Below are 19109 nucleotides of genomic sequence, written 5' to 3'. Positions count from 1 at the left end.
AGTATTCTGTAACCTTTTCTGCAGATATTTAACGGCACCCTCGCCTGGTTATATGCCACTGATAGACAGAGCAACTTGATTTCTTTCTTCTGCATATAATAGGCTAAGAGCCACTGAGCTATCTCCCCAGCCCTTGATGGACATCTTACATCTATTTTCAATTCACTTGTCTATTTTCAATTCACTTTAGACTGGTTTTTTGTTTGTTTGCTTTTTAAAGAACCAATGAGCTCCATTAGACTGGCAACAAGAAATTGGTGCCATCCCAGGAGTTAGTGACAACATTGCCTCTAGGGGTCTCAATTCCAGAATAATCTATGCCCCAGAGCCACCACAGACCTCCCTATAACTGAATGGTAATGCAACTGTGTGTGATTTGGAAGACAAATCCATCAAATGTGGAAAACTCAGCCATCAATAAGCAGCTCTGCCGGCCTTACAGCAAGGACCAACCACAGAACTGGCTCTCCATCAACAATCAAACAGTCTTTAGCTGTGATCGGCCACTTCCATCACCTCTGGAGACTGGTAGTTTTCCAATAAAGCCAATAGCCCCCTACCCCGGGGTAAGGTCATCAGCAGGAGGCAGCCATTGTCTTTCAGCCCAGCAATTTGACAACAGTGTTAGCTTACACTCTATTAGCCAGCCGCTACACCCTGACCCCTGACCCTGACATTGACCTCCCATGGCCTTCTCCTGAGGTAGACTCTGATCTTTTGAGGTGGCCCACCCTGCTGGTTAGCACAAGAGAAGGCCCGTCAGGACTGTGTAGGGGTCTCTGGTCACCCTTGCTCCCAACAAGATGCTTAAGGCTCAAAGTACAGAAACAAGCTGGAGGTGAACCCATGATGGCAAAGGTGAAAGTTCAGGAGCATATCCATCAGCAGCCTGTCACACAGGACGAGGTAAGAACTGTGGAAGCTTTCAGCGCAGGGATAGCCATTGTCTCTAGATGGTTCTGCAACTTAATGGAAAAGACATATCAAAATATGGCTTACAAAATACAAAATAATGGACTGAGATGTACATTATATGAGGGTGTTAGATTGCAATGTACTTTACAGTGGGGGAATTAGATTGAAGTGTTATGCCAGGGTAGTTAGGCTGAAATATGGATTATCCTAGGAATGTTAGCTTGAGATGTGCTTTATAACACAGTTGTTAAATTAAGATGTGCTCGGCAGTACAGACATTAGGCTGAAATGTGCATTATAGCAAAGTTGTTAGGGGAAGATGTGGATTCCGCTTGGGAAGGGGGGTGGATAAGAGAGAGGAAAAACACCTTGGATTGAATATTATTCAAGGTTATAGGATGTCTCCTACATTAGATGGATTTCAGGGTTTTAAATGTAGGGAGTAGGAAAGAGCATGGAGTATAGTGTTTTTTCCCTTCTTTCTCTCCAGCCCAACAATCTGCCACTTTCCCCACTTTTCCTGTTAGGGCCTTAAAGGCCTCCCCCCATCAATAAAAACATTAGCTCACTAAACAGCCTGATGCCTTTTCCTTCCCTAGCTTAACCCTTCGGGAGCTGGGGTTTCCTTTGGATTTGTAAAGATATTGATTCCAGATAATGTTTGCCTTTCTAACTCTCTCTTCCTTAGACTTGATGGATAGGTTCAGGGCTCCATCTCGGCAGCCAACTCACCGCAGCTACCCAGGGAAAGGGGGTGGAGAGCAAGCAAGCGTTCAGTAGTTAACACTGCCTGAATTCCTTCCCTGGGATGGACAGGCAGAAACGTCCTGGCTGGGAAAAGTGTGGAGGCTGCAGTCACTTTAAATCAGTGCTGGATTTCACTTTCAGTTTTCCTCATTCTTCTCCTGATTCCTCCACCACTATTGCTTCAGTTCATCTTAGAGATTCTATTATTTCTAATCAATAACAGATGCCATCTTGGAGCTGGCTGCCCTGAGTTGCCTCCCTACAAATTCCTTTTCCCAGTTCAAGAATGTGCTTTTCTACAATGTTAGTAACATCGATGAACACAGGTAACTGTGTCAACTTGCTGCTGATCCAGGCCAACATGGGAAGGACTTCAATAACCTTCATCGTTGACAGAAATCTTATTCAAGGAAACAGTAAAAAAGGGATGGGAAGATCATCTCCCAGTTAACCACTCATCCTACAAATGTTCACCAAACAGCTCCCTAACAATGTTTTTGCCCTTTCTTCTCTTCCTTAGCTTGGGAGATACAATTCACAGCCTCCAGAAGTCTAGCCTGGCATGATTGGATGGTGTCCAGCTTTGCCGGAATCAGAGAGATGAGTTCCAGCTCTCTTGTTTCTCAATGAAAGAAAACGTTATAGCAGGTGAGCTAACACAGCCAAAAAGACTAACCTACCAGACAAGGACACCAAACAAAACCAAATAGTTCAAAGGAAATTGCAGTGTTACTAGACACCTCCGCATTGTGCCTGAGGTGCCCAACATGAGCAGGCGGATGTTTCCGTCCCTGTCGGGCTGTATTTCTCTAGTTAGAAAGATGGGTTTGCTGTCGGACTTAAGCCTTTACCTTTTGTGGCTGCACTTTCAGGGGGTGGGGGGAATCAGTGGATGTGACAGAAAGATGGCATCCAGGTTTATTTTTTTTTAAAAAAAAATCAGCTCTTCCCAGCTTCATCTGTCTTCGCCAGGGCTCTCCCTGTTCTCACTCCTCATCTTTGGGCATTTCCTGCTGTATGTTCTCTACTCTTCTTGGTGTCCATTTCTGCCTCATTTTCTGACATCACGTTTTCCTTAAAAATAGGCTATGTGAGCTATTTCTAATCTCCGTCAAGGGATCTGTCTGCCCAGACTCCCACGGGATGTGGGAATGAACTTAAAAATCAATCCTGGAGAAGAAATGGGGGAGGGCAGGATAGAAAGGTTGGCTTGTTCCCAGACTGTTTTTAAGCACTCTTCTATTGGGCTAAGGGAGCTGTTTGGGACCCCACCCTAGGAGAGGAGCTACCCTGCAGCTCTCTTTAAACATCACCCCAGACCTCACTCCAAATAGCATCGTGCACAATTGCGGCGGCCTAACGTTCCAGGCAAATTTAGAGTCCCTACCAAACTCCACACTTAATCCCTTTGTGAATCTGAGACAAACCTTTCCCAAAAACATGTTCTCCCTCCAGCAAACAGAGATAGCAATAGTACCTGCCACACAGACTGTTGTAAATGTCAAGCTGGCTATGAAATCCACGAGGCTCAGTCTGGTGCAAGCCACGGAGCACTCACTAAACAGTCACTATTAACTTTATCATTTTATCTCCACACCAGCAACTAGCAGGGTAAGTGTGTCAATTCACTACAAGCTCCTGCGGCATCATCACACACCACAATAACCCTTGTGTATGGGTAACACATCTGATTTTAAAAACTTACTGTATCTTTCAACATTGCTCCTTATCCTTATTTATAAAGAATTTTCTCTGTACAGAAGATAGGATGGCCCTATAGAGGAGAGACAGATCACAAGGGCCTCATTGACAAATATAATCCCCTATCTATACTCACTGGGACCTACTCATGACTGTATTTCAAAGGTAACAGTTCATCTCCACCATGAGTATTGTTGTACAGTCCATAAATAGGACCTAATGTGATCTGACAGGCCCAATTCCTCTAGATATATATTAAAACAACATGGCCAGTGCTATGGCTCAAAGGTCCTGGCCTTTAACAAGGACTTATGACGTAAGGCAACCTGCCCAGGAGGACAAGCAGGCAGAGGCCTGAGCGACAAGGTCATCGGCTAATGAAGTGGTCATCATTGAGTTTCTGTCACTCCTCTAGTTAAGAGGAAATGAAGAGGGAAGTTTTTTTAAAAAATGGGAACATTTAAGAAACAAAGGGAAGGGTGACATTTGCGCCAGTGTCCCAGACACAAATTGATATAGTCCGAGCCCTCATTGCGGCCTTGTTCAGTATTACAAGTTGAACACAGGCTGGCTGAAAGAGTATTTGCAGAAAGCTAACTCAGTATAAATTCTAAGTTAGAATAAAAATAAACAGGTACTCAACCATCCTCCTCTTTGATTCAAATCTGCCCCAGACTCCCACCAAAAGCACAGGCGTAGAAGTGGATTCCCGACTGGCTCTCTCTCTCTCTCTCTCTCTCTCTTTCTCAGACTAACTGTCTCCTGAACAATCACAGCAGCAGCATCTAGAAAACCTGAATAATAACAGTATCTGCCTACAAGAGAGACTGGTAGGATTAAGTGAGAACCTTTATGTGAATGAATTACCATAGTGCTTGGCACAAAGCGATTGCACAAAGGTCACCGATTATTATTGTTATTCCACATACTCTAACAATCTTAGAAAGTGTGAGAGGCTTTAAGATGAATAATAAATTGTGTATGGTACAGTAGGAACACAATTCAAATGTAGGTGAGGTTTCACAGTGGCCATCTCTAATGTTTCTCATTGGTGGGGCAATTTGAACTTTTGACCCATCAACAAGCGTTCAACCAGTCAACAAGCATTGAAAACTACTGCATTAGGCTCCACACACAGCACTGTGTTGAAACAGAATCATTTCTAATTCTGTTCTTCACAGCTTGGCCAGGGCGACAGAAACATGGAGACATGAAACAGTAGTAGTAGAAGGTTGTAAGAATGAGCTGTAATTGGGGCAAGCAAGTCTTCTTGAAAAGATCAAGAAGTCAAAGAGATGAAAACGTTCCTACATGTTCTGTCACTATAGAGCCTCCAAATGATGGAACAGGATGTGTCAAGCTGAGGTTTCTCTCCCTGTGGACATGGTGCATTTTATGTATGAAAAGATGGAGGCCCAGCAGGCTAGACCATGCCTTTGTTTGCAGCAGTCAACAGTAGAGCTGAGACTGTCTCCCAACCTGCCTTGTCCCCAGAGCACCTTCTCAGCAGCAGCACCAGGAGGGATCTAGACCACTGGTAGCCTTTCTGGTCCAAAAACTTTCTTCATCATCAGCACTTCCTTCAGATGAGGATTAGAATCCAACTTTTGAGTATCCCAAAGCACAAACATGCAGAAGCTTTTATATTCATTTCTAGAATTGTTAAAAGTGTTCTTTTTAACCCTTTTCTGTCTTCCTTCAACAAAGGAAGCTCTGAGAAGAAATCAGGGCCAGCACCCAGGTCTCAGCAGTGTGGTGTCTCCTTCAAGTTCCACCCTCTAATGTCTCAGGTGCCCCAACTAGGAAACTTTGTTCCTTACTCCCTGCCCATCTCTGTCTTATGAAAGTGATATGAGAATAAGCTGAAAGCACTGATTTGAGGAAAAGTGTCCAGTGTAAACAACGACCAAATTGCCCTGCCACTGCCTGGAAAGTCAAGCTGAAGCATCACTGGGGCAGCCTATTCCCTATTCCCATTGTGACCTCACCAGACTTCTTTCCAGGATTCAGTGCCTTGAGTCACTGTGGGGCTGGCAGACTGTGGGGCATGACAACTTAAATGCCATTGCCCAAGCCTGTTCTTTTTGCTTTCAAATATGAATCTAGCTTTAAGGTTTTTTTTTTTTTTTTCTGACTGCAAAGATAACATGAAATATCTGGAAGCATGTCAACAGTTTATAAAAGCATAAGGAAAATGAAAATTACCCCGAATTCTACCTCCCAGAAGAAACACTGTGAACCCAGGCTTCATCCTATCAGATTTCTTTCATCTATACATACTATAGAAGCATCTTACTTGATAGCAGAAGTGCACATGTTATCCACAGCTTGTACTATCAATGAGTTACAGATTTCCACGTTGCTTTTCAAGGCCTGCCTTACATTCTAGTGTTGGATGTACCATCATTTATTTAACTCAGTATTAGTGGGCAATAATAGTACAAAAAATACTCCCAGTAAACATCTCGGCAGGTAGCACATCTGTCCAGTTGTCTCTTTCAAGTAAATTCCTGTTAGAACTACTGAAGACACTGTCCCCTTCAATCAATGGAGAATTAAAAGAATAAAAGTCAGGGGCTGGGGAGATGGCTCAGTAGAATAAGCGCTTGCCTGGCAAGCACAAGGACCTGAATTCAATTCCCAGTTTCAAAAAACAAAACAAAAACAAAAAGAATAAAAGTCAAACTGAAGCGCCCCAACCACTCTGGAGACCTGGGACAGTTGCAGGACCCTTATCCATTCATCTATGGAGAGTGGAGGGTGCGAGAAGGGGCGTTTTATATACTGAGATTAACCCTCCTGCCTTGATATATATTAGAACTAGATGCTAGTTTTCTTTCACCTCCCCACCCCCTCCACTTATTGCCCTACTCTGTAAAGCCCTTGCACACACCACACAGGCCTCCCTGCAGCTGGAGAAGGCGCCCCTCATCCCTGGCCTGCTGTCCACCAGCGGGTGGATTCTGACTTCTCTTGAATGATCTTTCTTCCTGGTTGCTTGCCTCAGAATGGAGCACAAAGGTTGTTGAATTCCTTCGGGTAAGTGTAGGCACTGGAGCCAGCCAAGTAGCAAGTTGAATTGGGTGATTACATTGCAGTGTTTTAATTTGTCTTTGGACAAATTCTCATAAGCTTTCACGAGAAAATCTCCCATTAGATGTAGTCATTTAATTTAAGAACAGTTGGGAGAGGACGATGAGCTACGATGACAGATGGAGGAATGCAGACACACGTCTTAGAGGGACTCGTGAGGACTCAGAGGATTTTGCATCCAGTGGAACACAAGGTCAGCTGCCCCTGCTTATGTCCATGGCCATGAGAATTTATCAAGAAATCATGAAAAGAAAGGGATGTGCTCAGGTGAAAACTAAATTTCATTTATATTTCTTGCCTGCAAAATAACAGAAAGGTCAACTAAAGAACTGGATACTTCTGCATACCTTAAATCTAATACACAAAATTTAAGAGCCTTACAGGAAGGCAAAAAAAAAAAAAAAGCCAAAAAATAATAACAAGGCTGTTAGAAGTTGCCTTTAGTCATATTGCCACGAAGATAACTTTTTAAATTCCATGCTTACTCTGGCTTCTTTCAAACAGATGTTCTAGACATCCTAATTTGGCGTTTGTATAATCCAACATCTATTATTGTTTTAGGACCACAGTTATTATTTTAATTATAATTTAGGGCTGCCTAATATACCCAAAGGTCACTGGGCACCTAAAAGAAATAAATAAAAACAACTTGCCATTTTTAAAAGGAGTATGTTTATTTGGGAGTCCCAAGAGCCACTCAACCAAGACATCATAAAACCTTCAAATAAACTAAAAGGGAAACAAAATAAAATGCCTGTTCTTAATTCCTTAGAAGGCAAGCAGGAGAAAGTTACAGTGAAGTGAACGCTGGCATGAGAACCCTGGGGATGATTCATTGCTGAGCTCAGGAGCCACACTGTATATCTCAGCATCCTCATTCCATGCTGAAACTTGCATGGCCCTTTTTCTGGGTTTCCAATCTCTGTGTCTCAGTGGGGAAGCTTTAGTCAATGAAACAATAGCGTTATAATGAGTTCATTTTCGAGATAAGGGAGGGCGGGCTGGTGTCTTGGAAAGGTCTATCTGCTGCCTTTCTGTATCCAGCAGGCTTTGCTGGTTCCCTCCAGAGTAGGTGTCAGCAACACATACATGGGTCTCGTTAGCTCTGATGTTTTAGGATGTTCAATTGCTGAACTGTCTAGTGAATTACATTTAGAGGGATAAAGACATTTTGAAACAGTTTCATAATATTCCTACATGTGAATGTCTGTAACAGGAAACAATAAAATCATTTTCAAATTGTTTACAGCTAGGATTCTCCATGTAATCAAAGATATTATGGTTTGTTAAGCAACAGAATTATCTAGTGGGTAGGAGGCTTGTGCTGTTCCAAAAGCTTCTAGCTACACAAGTATTCAAATTTGTCTTATAGAATCCACTGGACAAACAGAATAGGATTCTCAAAAGAAAGCATCTATTTCCTCCACTCTCAAAATTGTCATAGTGTAGAGCTGCTGTCTTCGGGACCTAGACTAAAGAACTAGACTACCAAATCACGGTCACTTGAAACACTAAGAACAAGACTGAGAATAGTGTCCTCAGAGTGGCCAAGAATGAACACCCCACAAATACCTTCCTTCCTATGAAATAAATAAGAAGAGAAAGAGAGGAGGAGAATAAGGCGAAACAGGAGACAAAGGAGGAAGAAGAGGAGGAGGAAGACAAAGGAAAAGAAGGAAAGTAGGAAGAAAAGAGTTAGTTAATCCCAGCCTGGCAAACTCAAATGGTTTAATCCAAACATGGATTAAACAAAGAATATAGATAAGTGAGTTGGGCCTAGTGTGAAGCAATCAGAAGAGGTAGGACTATGGTAGACATGTCCAGCTTAAGGGGAAGCTGCTACTCAAAATAGCTGATGATTCCCAAGCTCAAAATAACCAGGACTTACAATTTTGTAAGAAAAGATTGAAATACTGATTTTTTTATGCAAAATATCTCAAGCTTTCAACAATGGCAGTTAATTTGATCGAAACACCTATAGTGTTTCATTTAGAACTGACCAAATGACAGGTTTTTACACACCATATTTAACTCACAGGCCATGAATTTGGAACCTTCAGGAAAGACAAGTGAGTATCTGAGAACTAAAAGCAGTATCCACAGGGTATAAAGCATGGAAGAGATAATACACATTGTTACATTTCTCCTTGTGGGGGTAAAATACTCAATACTCAAGGTTAAGGATCGAAGGTTTATTGTAACTCACCGTTTGCAGAGATTGCAATTCGTAGTTGACTGACTCCAAGGCAGGACGGCCCGGGAGATGGGCATAGCAGAGGAGAAAGAGCTCGTTGTAGGCAGAAAGCAGCAAAGTAGCAAGCAATAAGCAATGCCTGTTTCTGTCCCTTCTATCCTTCCCAGGCTGCCCACCCTTGGGTAGCACTCACACTAGGGTGGGGCAGCCTTAGTCCCAGTGTTGCCCATGAATCAGTCTTAGCATCATGTCCTTGATCCCAGCATTGCATCCTGGATCCAGACACCTCTGAAAAGCCCCGCCTATGACTACAGGACCCTTTGGAGGGACAATAGGAAACAAGCCATAACCCTAAGAAGGTCTAATTCCTATCTGCATAGAAAACACATTCTTTTCCTCTCCCAGGCTATTTGATCTCTCAAAATCTAAAATAACTTTTAGTATGCTCCAGCCGTACTTACTGGTTCTTTTGTGAAGTATTGGCTCTGAGTATACTGAGCTAGGCAAATGCTTACGTTCTCTTTGCCTTTTGAGATGTGGCTAGATGGATACATAAAAAGTATTGTAGAAGGTAGAAAGCTGTTTTGAAAGATTGCCTGGATTAAACTATACTGTAGTTTATAGGTTATTTAGGATATGCTTATTGATTAGACATTATTCTTACAGTATTCCTGGTATTTCAGATTAAATATATTGATATCCAGAGATCATATCAGTTAGTTTTTACTAAGTAATGATGTAATGCCAAAGAACCATTAAGGAGGCTGGGGAGATAGTGTGGTGGTCTAAGCACCTACCTGGTGAGCACAAGGACCAGAGTTCGATCCCCGGTGCCACATGCCTGCCAGCGCTGGAACTCCATGTGCATGGTGCCAGCTACCAAAACTAGGCGTGATGGCACACGCCTGTAATCCCAGCACTGGGGAGGCTGAGACAGGAGGATCCTCTGAGTCTGAGCTGCATAGTGAGACACTGCACCAAATAAATAAATAAATGATTTTTAAAAACTAAAAAATTAAACAACCATTAAGTCTCAACAGCTTTCAACCAAGATGTATTTTCCATTGGCAGGTTGGTTGTATCTCTCTTCCACCTTATTTTTACAGTATACTGAGACTTAGACAGAGGAGTAACCCTGCAATGCCTTCAAAACATTCTCACAGTGGAAGGAGAAGAGAGACCACAATGGTTTCTTGTTTGTTTGTTTGTATTTTAGTGGAGGGTCTACAGGGTGTTCAGGGTCTCACTACTAGGTCGGACTTGAAGTGATCCGCCTGTTTACAGACTCCCAAGGGCTGAGATTACAGGCGTGCACCACCACGCCCGCTCTTACACAATGGTTTTTAAAGCAGAAATAGTGCCCTTAGGAACAGTGCCCAGCAGTTTCTCTCTCATTTTATTGGCAGCCAGAGCAAGTCACAGGACTATGACAGATGCTGATGAACACGGCAATCCACTCTGTATCCATGGGCTCCTCATCTGTCGATTTAACCAACCACTGATCAAAAACATTCAGGAAAAAAAGGCACCTACACTAAACTCATGCACAAGTATTTCCTAAACAATACAGTACAGCAGCTATTTGTAGATCACTTGTATTATATTAGGTATTATAAGTAATCTACCAATGATTTAAAGTGTACGGGAAGATTGCCTGGGTTATATGCAAATACTGCACTGTTTTCTGTAAGAGACTTAATCGAGGGGTGACTATATTTAGGAACAGTAAGATTTCCCACAGAGAGCACTGCCTCAGGGATTTGAAAGAGAAAAATTACTGAGAAGTGGTCCCGATAGCTACTGTTAGAAAAACAAAGCTACCCTAAAGCTATTCTGACATTAACAGTACCACGGAGGCCCTTTGAGTGGTAAATGGTGTCTGGAGTCAGACTTCCTTGGTTCAAGTCCTAGCTCTAACATTAAGATCTCGGATATGATGCTCAACCCCTCTGTGCCTCAGTTTCCTCATATAAACACACCTCCTAAAGATTTTGGGAAGATTCTAGAAAAGAAAATAGGAACAAAGTTGCTACTTATAACAATGTGTGGCATATAATAAATATTGACCTCTACTTGAATGATGATGTTTAGAAATCCTTTTCACCTACCTTCTCAGTGAGAGCAATCTAGCTTTAAAAATCCTACATTAAAACTCAGGTCCTTCTGGAAGAACTAAAACCTTACATCCTCATCAACTCATACTGCAAAAGCAAACTCCAGCAGGAACAAATGCAGGAGAGGATTGTGAAGAGAAAACACAGAAACTCGGAGAGATGAACCTCCAAGTAAACTCTCAGCTAAAGGTTTTTCCTCTGGCTACTTTGCCCCCAGACCAGTGATTCAGTCTTAGACATGTCATTTGTTCACACTGCCATAACAAAGCACCACAGACTCAGTGGCTTAAATAACAAACCTTATTTTCTCATCGTTCTGGAGGCTGGAAGTCCAACATGTCCACACTGGCAAGGTTGAGTTCTTTTAAGAACTGTCTCCTTCCAGTGACTTTGCATGGTTTTCGTATGTGAGAACTTCCTTTCCTTATAGGGACACCAGTCACATTAGATTAGGGCCTACCCATATGACCTCATTTTACTTTAATTTACCTCTTTAATTCCTGTCTCCAAAAATAGTCACCTTCCAAGATACAGGGGCTTAGGACTTCAACATACGAGTTTTGGGCAGCCACAATGCAACACAGAAATAGTTGGCTTCACAGTTCAACCTTTAGGGATCTAGACCTTGCTCACACCAATGGCATGTGGGTCTCTGTGGTGAGATGCGGGAATAGGAATCTCTTTAATCTCCCTGCACCCCACACTGGCCAAGACTGATCAGCGCCAGAGCAGTCTCACCACCACTTGGTGCGCTAAAGTTTCTCTGTTGGTACCAATTTTGCCCCACCATGAGTCTTCATGAGCGCTGGCTTCTCCCCAGTGATCCAGCTAGGCTGACCAGGAGACAACACTTGCTGACAAAGAAGAGAGGGAGACCTAGCCGATATGGAGCATTTGTCTTTCCTCTCTCCCTGATTGATCACTTTATACAATAATAAAACTTTTAAAAGGTTGAACCTGAACTGAGGCTGTGACTATGACACAATTAATCAAACTCTTGAAGAATCATGTTACATTATGTGCTTCAAGCATTGATCTGCTTCACTAAAAGTTGGCCTGAAATACAACCAAGACACAGGATATTGGATCCATAAGAAATGGCCAGGATGCTGTCGATTGCTTTGTGTCTCCATCTGGTATGTGGCCCTGCAGCAGACCAGACCATAAAGCAGGACAAATACCAACTCATGAGAGAGGACACCAAGCAGCCCCCAAGTTGCCCCAAATTGCTAGGAGTGGAAATACAGAAAAGAGAGGGCTGATTACGGTGTGTTCTTCAAACCAGCTATCATGAACCTAGATAATGACATACTGCTCATCCACACGCCTCCTGGGCTCTTTACCTGTTCTTGAATTGATTACAGACAATCCTAGGATCCCTGGCACCATAAACTCTAGCCCAAGGAGGTACACTTTGGGGTTGTCACTAAATCTGTTTTATGAGATCGAGTGTACCCCCTTGTAACTCACAGGTATGCAGCAAGTCAATAACAATATGGAGCATCTCTGTGCAAGCTGTTCTAGTTAACCAAGCACTTAAACATCCCCAGACTGATCCAACTGCGCTTCACAACAGCCCCATGGGGCTGGGAGCCAGGATTTATGATCCCCATTTTAAAGAAGAGGAAACATGCTTTTGAAGTAACGTGAGATGCCAAGGTGGTGGAATTCAGGGTAGAACTGGAATACCTGGTTTCAGGGCTGGATCCTGCGGCTTCCAGCAACTCCCTGCCCCAGGCAACTGGGAGGCCACAGAGGAAATCAGATCTCATGCTGGCTTTCTGCAAAACTTGCATTAGGAACAGAGCTCCTTTGATGCTTCTGACCCCTCTGCCAGCCTTCCTGCTCTCTGCCAGGCACCCCTCCCACTGGTGCCTCCCGTTACCTGCTCAGCCTGCTCTTTGACTTCATCTCTGGGACTGGAAGCCTCTGAGCTCCACTCTTAGAACTGTGCTGGTTTCACAGGCCCAGCAGAAAGCATCAGACTCCCACGCCCTCCAAGGCCAGCTGGCCTGTGAGACCTACTTGCATGACCCTTAGCAGGTGACACTATGCTTTTTAGTTTCTACCTCTGTAAAATGGATTGTTTTGACCAGAACCTACTTCTCAGGAGTGTATGGGAGATTATTATGAGTCATGGCACATGAAGCAGTTGGGCAGACCATGTTTGACATTTATTAGGTACTCAGAAAGGGCAGTTGTTTTAAAAATCATTCCTAGTTCAGTTTTAATGACATACTACCAGTATAATAGCTAACATTTTTCAAGACCAACCCTACGATGCTGTAGACTGTGTCATTCTCAGCACTTCTCATGTATTCTTTCACTCATGACAACCATAGGGAGCAAGAACTATCATTACTCCTACTTGCAGATGGAGAAACTGAGGCAAGGAGGTTCATTAGAGACAGCAAGGGGCAGAACCTGGACTGGACCCCAGAGAGTCGAACTCCAGGACTGGCACTTTTAGCTCAGGCATAATGCTCCAGTTGGAGCAGGAAGGATAACAAGCATTTAATATTATTCCCTGCCATTGGTATTTTTAAGTAAGAATTCTTCTGAAAGAAATAACTGACGCATAGAATACAATGTCTGTATCTACAACAGTGAAAAATCAAGCATGATAGCAAATAGCATAAACAATATGGAACTCCTAGGTGGCCCTAAGATTAGACCATAAATATAGTTTTTAAATTGGGGGGATGATCAAAAAATGTTAACAGTTATAGTTTTTGCAGAGGACAAAAACTATTATTACTCAAAGAAAGCAGGATTTTTCATTCTGCACTTTTCTGTATTATACAGGGCCTCTGCCTGTAACCATGATCCCATTATCCATGATTTTAGTAATCTGATGTCAACCATTCTTTACAATATTGATTTTTGTCTTGGGCTGGGGAGATAGCTCGGTGGTCTAAGTGCCTGCCTGAGAAGCACAAGGACCCCAGTTAAATCCCCGAGACCATGTGCCAGTACCAGCCCTGAAACCCCAGACACACTGTGCCAGCCACCGAAACCAGGCATGATGGCGCACGCCTGTAATCTCAGTGCTGAGGAGGCTGAGAAACGAGGATCACTACAAGTCTGAGCTGTGTAGTGAGACTCTGTACCAAATTTTAAAAATAGAAAAATTGTCTTTACACTTTTAAGCGATAACACTCATATAATTCTAATTCTGGCATGTTGTTATGAACACTTCATTATTAGTTATTGTTCTTAATCTCTTACTATGCTTTATTTTTGTTTGCTTTTTGTTGTTGTTGTTGGTGGTGGTGGTGGTGGTGGTAGTGGAGATTGAACCCAACACCTTCATGCTGAGCCATCAATTCAATCCTTTTCTAAGTTTTCATTTTGGGGACAGGTCCTCACTAAGTTGCTAATGTTGCTCATCTTGGGCTCAACCTTGCAATCCACTTCCCTCAGCTTCCCAGAGTGCTGGGATCACAGCTGTGTGCCACCATACCCAGCCTCTGTGCCTGATCTGTAAGTCAAACTTTATCAGAAGTATATATGTCTAGGAACACACAGAGTACAAATGCAGCTTGTACTATTCAAGTGTTAGGTTTCAGCAAGGGGTCTCGGAACATACCTATCCCCTCAGATGGAGGAACTGCTATCACTGAATTTTCAAAACTGCCTCCAAGAGGATTCAGCCTGAACTATAAAGCTGTTGTTTTGTTACTTTCTTCTGTACGTACTTTGCACCAAAAAGTAATGACTGATGTTTAAAACTTATACTATTAAACCAACCTCTCAGCCCACTCCCACATGACAATCCCTGCCCGCAAGTTGCTTATCATCTCAATGCAGAGTTAAGCTTGAAAAGATAAAAGAAGCCCGAGTGCAGAGCAAGATAAAATATAATTAAGTACCCAGGAACATAGAGCTGTCTCAGGAGACTGCAGGAGTCCAGCTCTCTTCCCAAACATGGTATTTTCCCTCAAGGTTTTTTCCCCCTTCACCAGGAATTTTCCACTTTAATTATGTGAGTTAAGTTTGAGGAGCTCACCTTCAAAAGTTCAAGGCACTAACAGCTAATCCCTTCCATAAGAAACATTTCTGGGAATGTCCAAAGATAAATGTTTACAGCCTGTGTGGGAAGAAGAGAACCCGGTGAAATTCAAAGAAGGTTAAGCTCTACGTGTCCATGGCTGAGAAACAGCTGAGGGAGAGCCCTCCTTCCCGGGTTCTGGAATCCAGGCCTTCGTCCTCAGACAGAGCGAAGCTGCTGGCAGCGCTCATAGGTTAGATGTTTTGCCTTCTCCTCCTGGTTTGGCCTTAAACATGAAGAGGGCAGTAATTAAAGCCATACTTAAAATATTAAGCCTACTACCTAAAAGAATGAAGTTTATTAAAGTTGCCAAGCGTTAAGTACAAAAACTCAAACTAGTATGAGCATGGTCCTCAGCAAATACCCAGAATACGGCTAAGAAAAGCCTGAGCACAGAGGCGCGTCCATGCATGCGCATGCGTGTGCGCGCCCAGCAATACATCGACTTATCAATAAATAGAATACATTTCTCAATAACGAGCAGTTGACAAGCAGAGAGCACTGAGGGCCCCTCATTAAGGGACATCAAAAGAGGGCTGGTACTCAGCAAAATCATGAAATATTCTCAAAAGGGTTCAGGAAAATAATGGGCCAACTCTAGGTGTCACTTAAGCTCCCAGACTCAGTTTCCTCATCGGTCATCTGGGTCCACGACAGCCACTTTGGAAGCCCGTGGGGAAGATGCGAGAAAGTACCTAGCACAGTGCCAGCTATGAAGTAAGCAGGTGTTCTCCCAGCCCCAAACTTTTCCCCTAAGGATTTCATGGGAGTGCCAGTGATGAGCTACAAGCACCATGGTCCTTCTGCACAGAGGGGGATGGAACCTACAGAGAGATCCAGGGAAATTCTAATCATGGTCACGGAGAAACATCTTCCTCCTGGGCCTGAGGTCAAGAGGAGTGCACAGCACGGTAGGGAGGCTAAAAGCTCAGCCTTGGGTCTATATGCCACTTTTAACATGGAAAAACTAATGTCACTCTCCTGAGGGTCCATGGGAAGATGGGGTGTGATTATGCGACATCCCCCCCCCCCCGGCTCCAAGGGCTTCTTCTGTCACACAGAGAATGCATTTGGTCTAGGATTTGCTCTGCTAGATGCTTTCTAAGGACTTGGCCATCCACAAATAGCTTAAAAGACAGCATTGACAAGATAGGATTTCCTTCCATGCCTGTTTTCAAGTGTTTCTAAAGAATTCCTGAAGGAATTCTTGGAATATATTCCCTACTGCATTGTAATGCTCGATCTGTGTGTATGAATGAATCAAAATAAGTATTTTTATGGAGCTACTGTTGTGGGCTAGGTTTTCCTCCAAGAAATCTTAATTTTACTATTTAACCCAGAATTGGATATATAAGGAAAAAAATTGAAGTCATAGTTTGAAATTGTTCCCACTCTTTTTCTTAGCTGAGTGGCTGATGGAAATGTGTTTAAATTCTCTGAGCCTCAGATTCTTCGTCCATAGTATTTGTCTCCATCTATATATAAAAATCACAAATCATCATGTCTATATCATAGCACAGGCTGCTTTAAAAAATGAAAAATATCCCTTATAACAAGCCTGTGAGGTGGGTGCTATTATGCCCATTTTGTACTTGAGAAATTCCTCAAACAATTTCTCTGACAGCCTCTTCCAGTAACAAGGAATTCCCTTGTTTGTATCACAAATGAATAGGAGATTGATCTGGAACATTAGACATAACCAGGATTTGGGGAATAATTAGAGAAGAACAGTCCAGATAGGCTCAAATTCTACAGAGGCTTGTAAGGCAGAGGGGGAATAAGAAATGGTAAAAGGTCAAAAGGAATTCTAGCCACAGTGCTCTTTTCCACACATAGAATGTACTCAGGTGTGAATCAGAGAATTTGTTCTCCATGCTATGCTAGAAGAACTGTTATTTATGAAGCATTTTAAGTGGAGCCAGTATACAAAAATGCTCTAAATTTGATTGGTCATGTGTGTGTGTGTGTGTGTGTGTGTGTGTGTGTAATCTGGGATTGAACTCAGGCCCTTGCGCTTGCCAGGCAAGCACTTATTCTACTGAGCTATCTCCCCGGCCCCTGTTTGCAATAATTTCTGTCAAATAAAAACATGACAAGGACTGACCAGATAGCTTAGCAGACTAAAGCACTGCTTAGGCAGGCTCAGGGACCAGAGTTCGATCCCCAGTCTGCTGTGTCAGCCTCGCCCCCAGGGAATGCTGAGATGGCAATTGAGACTGGGCATGGTGGTACATGCCTGTAATCCCAGCACTTGGGAGGCTGAAAACAGGAGGAACACTATGAATCCAATCTGTGTAGTGAGACCCTGTAGAACCTATACTAAATACATCGAAAAAAATAAAAATGATAGTACATCCTCATCTGTCTTATTCATTGAGTCTGGCACCATGTGACTTCTAGATCTTCCCCAGAGTCAGAAGGACCATGGAAGGTAAATATTTGGAACTGATTCAAAACCTTGTGGCAGCAAAAATAGTGCAACTGAAGACACAAAAGAAGATTTTCAAAATTGTTTCAGGCAATGGCAAAACCATGGGATACGTGTATCTGAAGCATGGCAGACTATTTTGGTTAGGATTAATGACAATGTGCATTTCGCTATAGTTTTAAAAATTCAAATGTTCACTGTGGTTTTTATTATACTTCACAGATAAATCAATATTTGCATGGATTAAGCAATGGGATATACTACCCAATGATTAGTAATTGATAGAGACAAGATTCTAAAACTCAATCCACCTGTACTAGTCTATAAATTTTCCATTATGCTGAATAACAAATATGCCCCCAAGTGCAGTATTGTCATACCATAGAATTTAATTCCTCACTCACGCAAAATTTACTGTTTTGCATAAGTGTAATACTCCTAAAGATTTCTCTCCCCTGTAATAACGCAAATATCAGGAGTGGTGATACATACCTGTGATCCAAGCACTGAGGAAGCTATTGCAGGAGGTTCACCATGAGTTCAAGGCCAACCTGGACTACACAGTGAGTTCAAGTCTAGCATGATCTACATGGCAAGACTGTATCTCAAAACACTTTCCAAAAAATGTGTATCAAGTGCCTGAGTAGCAATGGCAAGCCAAGTTCAATACATGTATTCACCAACAATGAATGCATCTACTTAGAAGGCACACTGTTGTAGTAAGGGTTTACAAGGGAAAGGATTTAATACAGGACACATAATTTATAGAATTATTTCATAACATTAACTCAGAGTCAAATGCAGAAGAGTGCAAGAAATCTGTCCACACAGACTTAGAGGCCCAAAGAATCCAGCTGAAGATCTAGAGTCCATGGCAATGTCCTCCATGAGTCCTGCTGGATGCCTAGAGCCCATGATGGTGTCTTATGCAAGTCTGTATCAAGGATCTGCCCTGGGAAGGCCGAAAGGTCAATGATGGAAGCTAGAAAGTCTGTGCCAGCAGGCTAAGGGATCTACACTAGAGCCAGAAAGCAATGCTCAAGGTAAGGGCCAGAGCTCCCCAAAAGAGAACTGCAGCCATCCTCAGAGACAGCAAGGACCCCAGCTCCTCCAACAATGAAAACAGCCAAGTTCATACCAGGAAAGCCAGTGTGAGGAACATCTCTGAGAAAATCAGCAGTGTACCACCTTCCCCTCCAGTTTTACTTTCACGCTGTTGGCAATAATTCTCAGGTGGACCTTCCACACCCAGCACCACACTGATTCAGTTCAGCTGTGTGTCACAAGGTGCCCATTAGTTAATCCACCACACACACATACTTCACTTCTTAGATTTCATTGATCAGCACAATTACATAGTCATATTTAATTCAAGAAAGAATTACAGTCCTGCAGAATGAATAGAGATTTAGAAAGACAAGTTGTGCTGAAGCTGACCTCGGAGCCTTATACTCTGGTATGTAGCTTGTGGGAAGTTTCAAAGAGGTTAGAGGTAGGACTAGGGTTAACCCACAAAGCCGGTCCCTTAATATCCTATGTCATTGTTTAGCATCTCCATGTTTGATAATGTCTACTCTGTTAGTCAAATTTCTTTAACTATAAGAAGTACCTGAGATAAAACTTCAGATGAAAAACAAACAGGGCTAGACCCAATGCTATTATGGGCTACTGGTCTCTTTTAGAATATGTTGCTGAGTTTACACACCTATAATATTCAATAACGGAACTTAAAAAAATGGGGTATAACTATGAATGTCCATTTTGTATCTGTGTATTGAAAGTGGTTGGGATAGATATATAGTTGCATTCTCTTAATGAATAGAATGATTTTTTCTAAAGGTGTTTGTAAGTAGGATCACAAGTCTG

At 42.6% G+C, this 19109-nt stretch overlaps 1 protein-coding gene across 1 annotated transcript in view; it reads left to right on the top strand.

The window, feature by feature from the left end:
• The first annotated feature begins 849 nt into the window (after nucleotides 1–849).
• Nucleotides 850–19109, top strand: part of CUNH16orf47 (chromosome unknown C16orf47 homolog) — a 19197-nt gene continuing 937 nt past the window's right edge. The window contains 2 exon segments of the mRNA XM_012513517.1: nucleotides 850–906; nucleotides 13161–13252. Of these exon segments, the coding sequence (XP_012368971.1) occupies nucleotides 850–906; nucleotides 13161–13252 (149 nt within the window).

Source organism: Octodon degus, unplaced genomic scaffold (assembly GCF_000260255.1).
Source record: "Octodon degus isolate 3935 unplaced genomic scaffold, OctDeg1.0 scaffold00011, whole genome shotgun sequence".
In the NCBI taxonomy this organism is placed as follows: domain Eukaryota; kingdom Metazoa; phylum Chordata; class Mammalia; order Rodentia; family Octodontidae; genus Octodon; species Octodon degus.
Note: the sequence above shows the minus strand (reverse complement) of the source record. Positions and strands in the feature narration are given on the sequence as shown.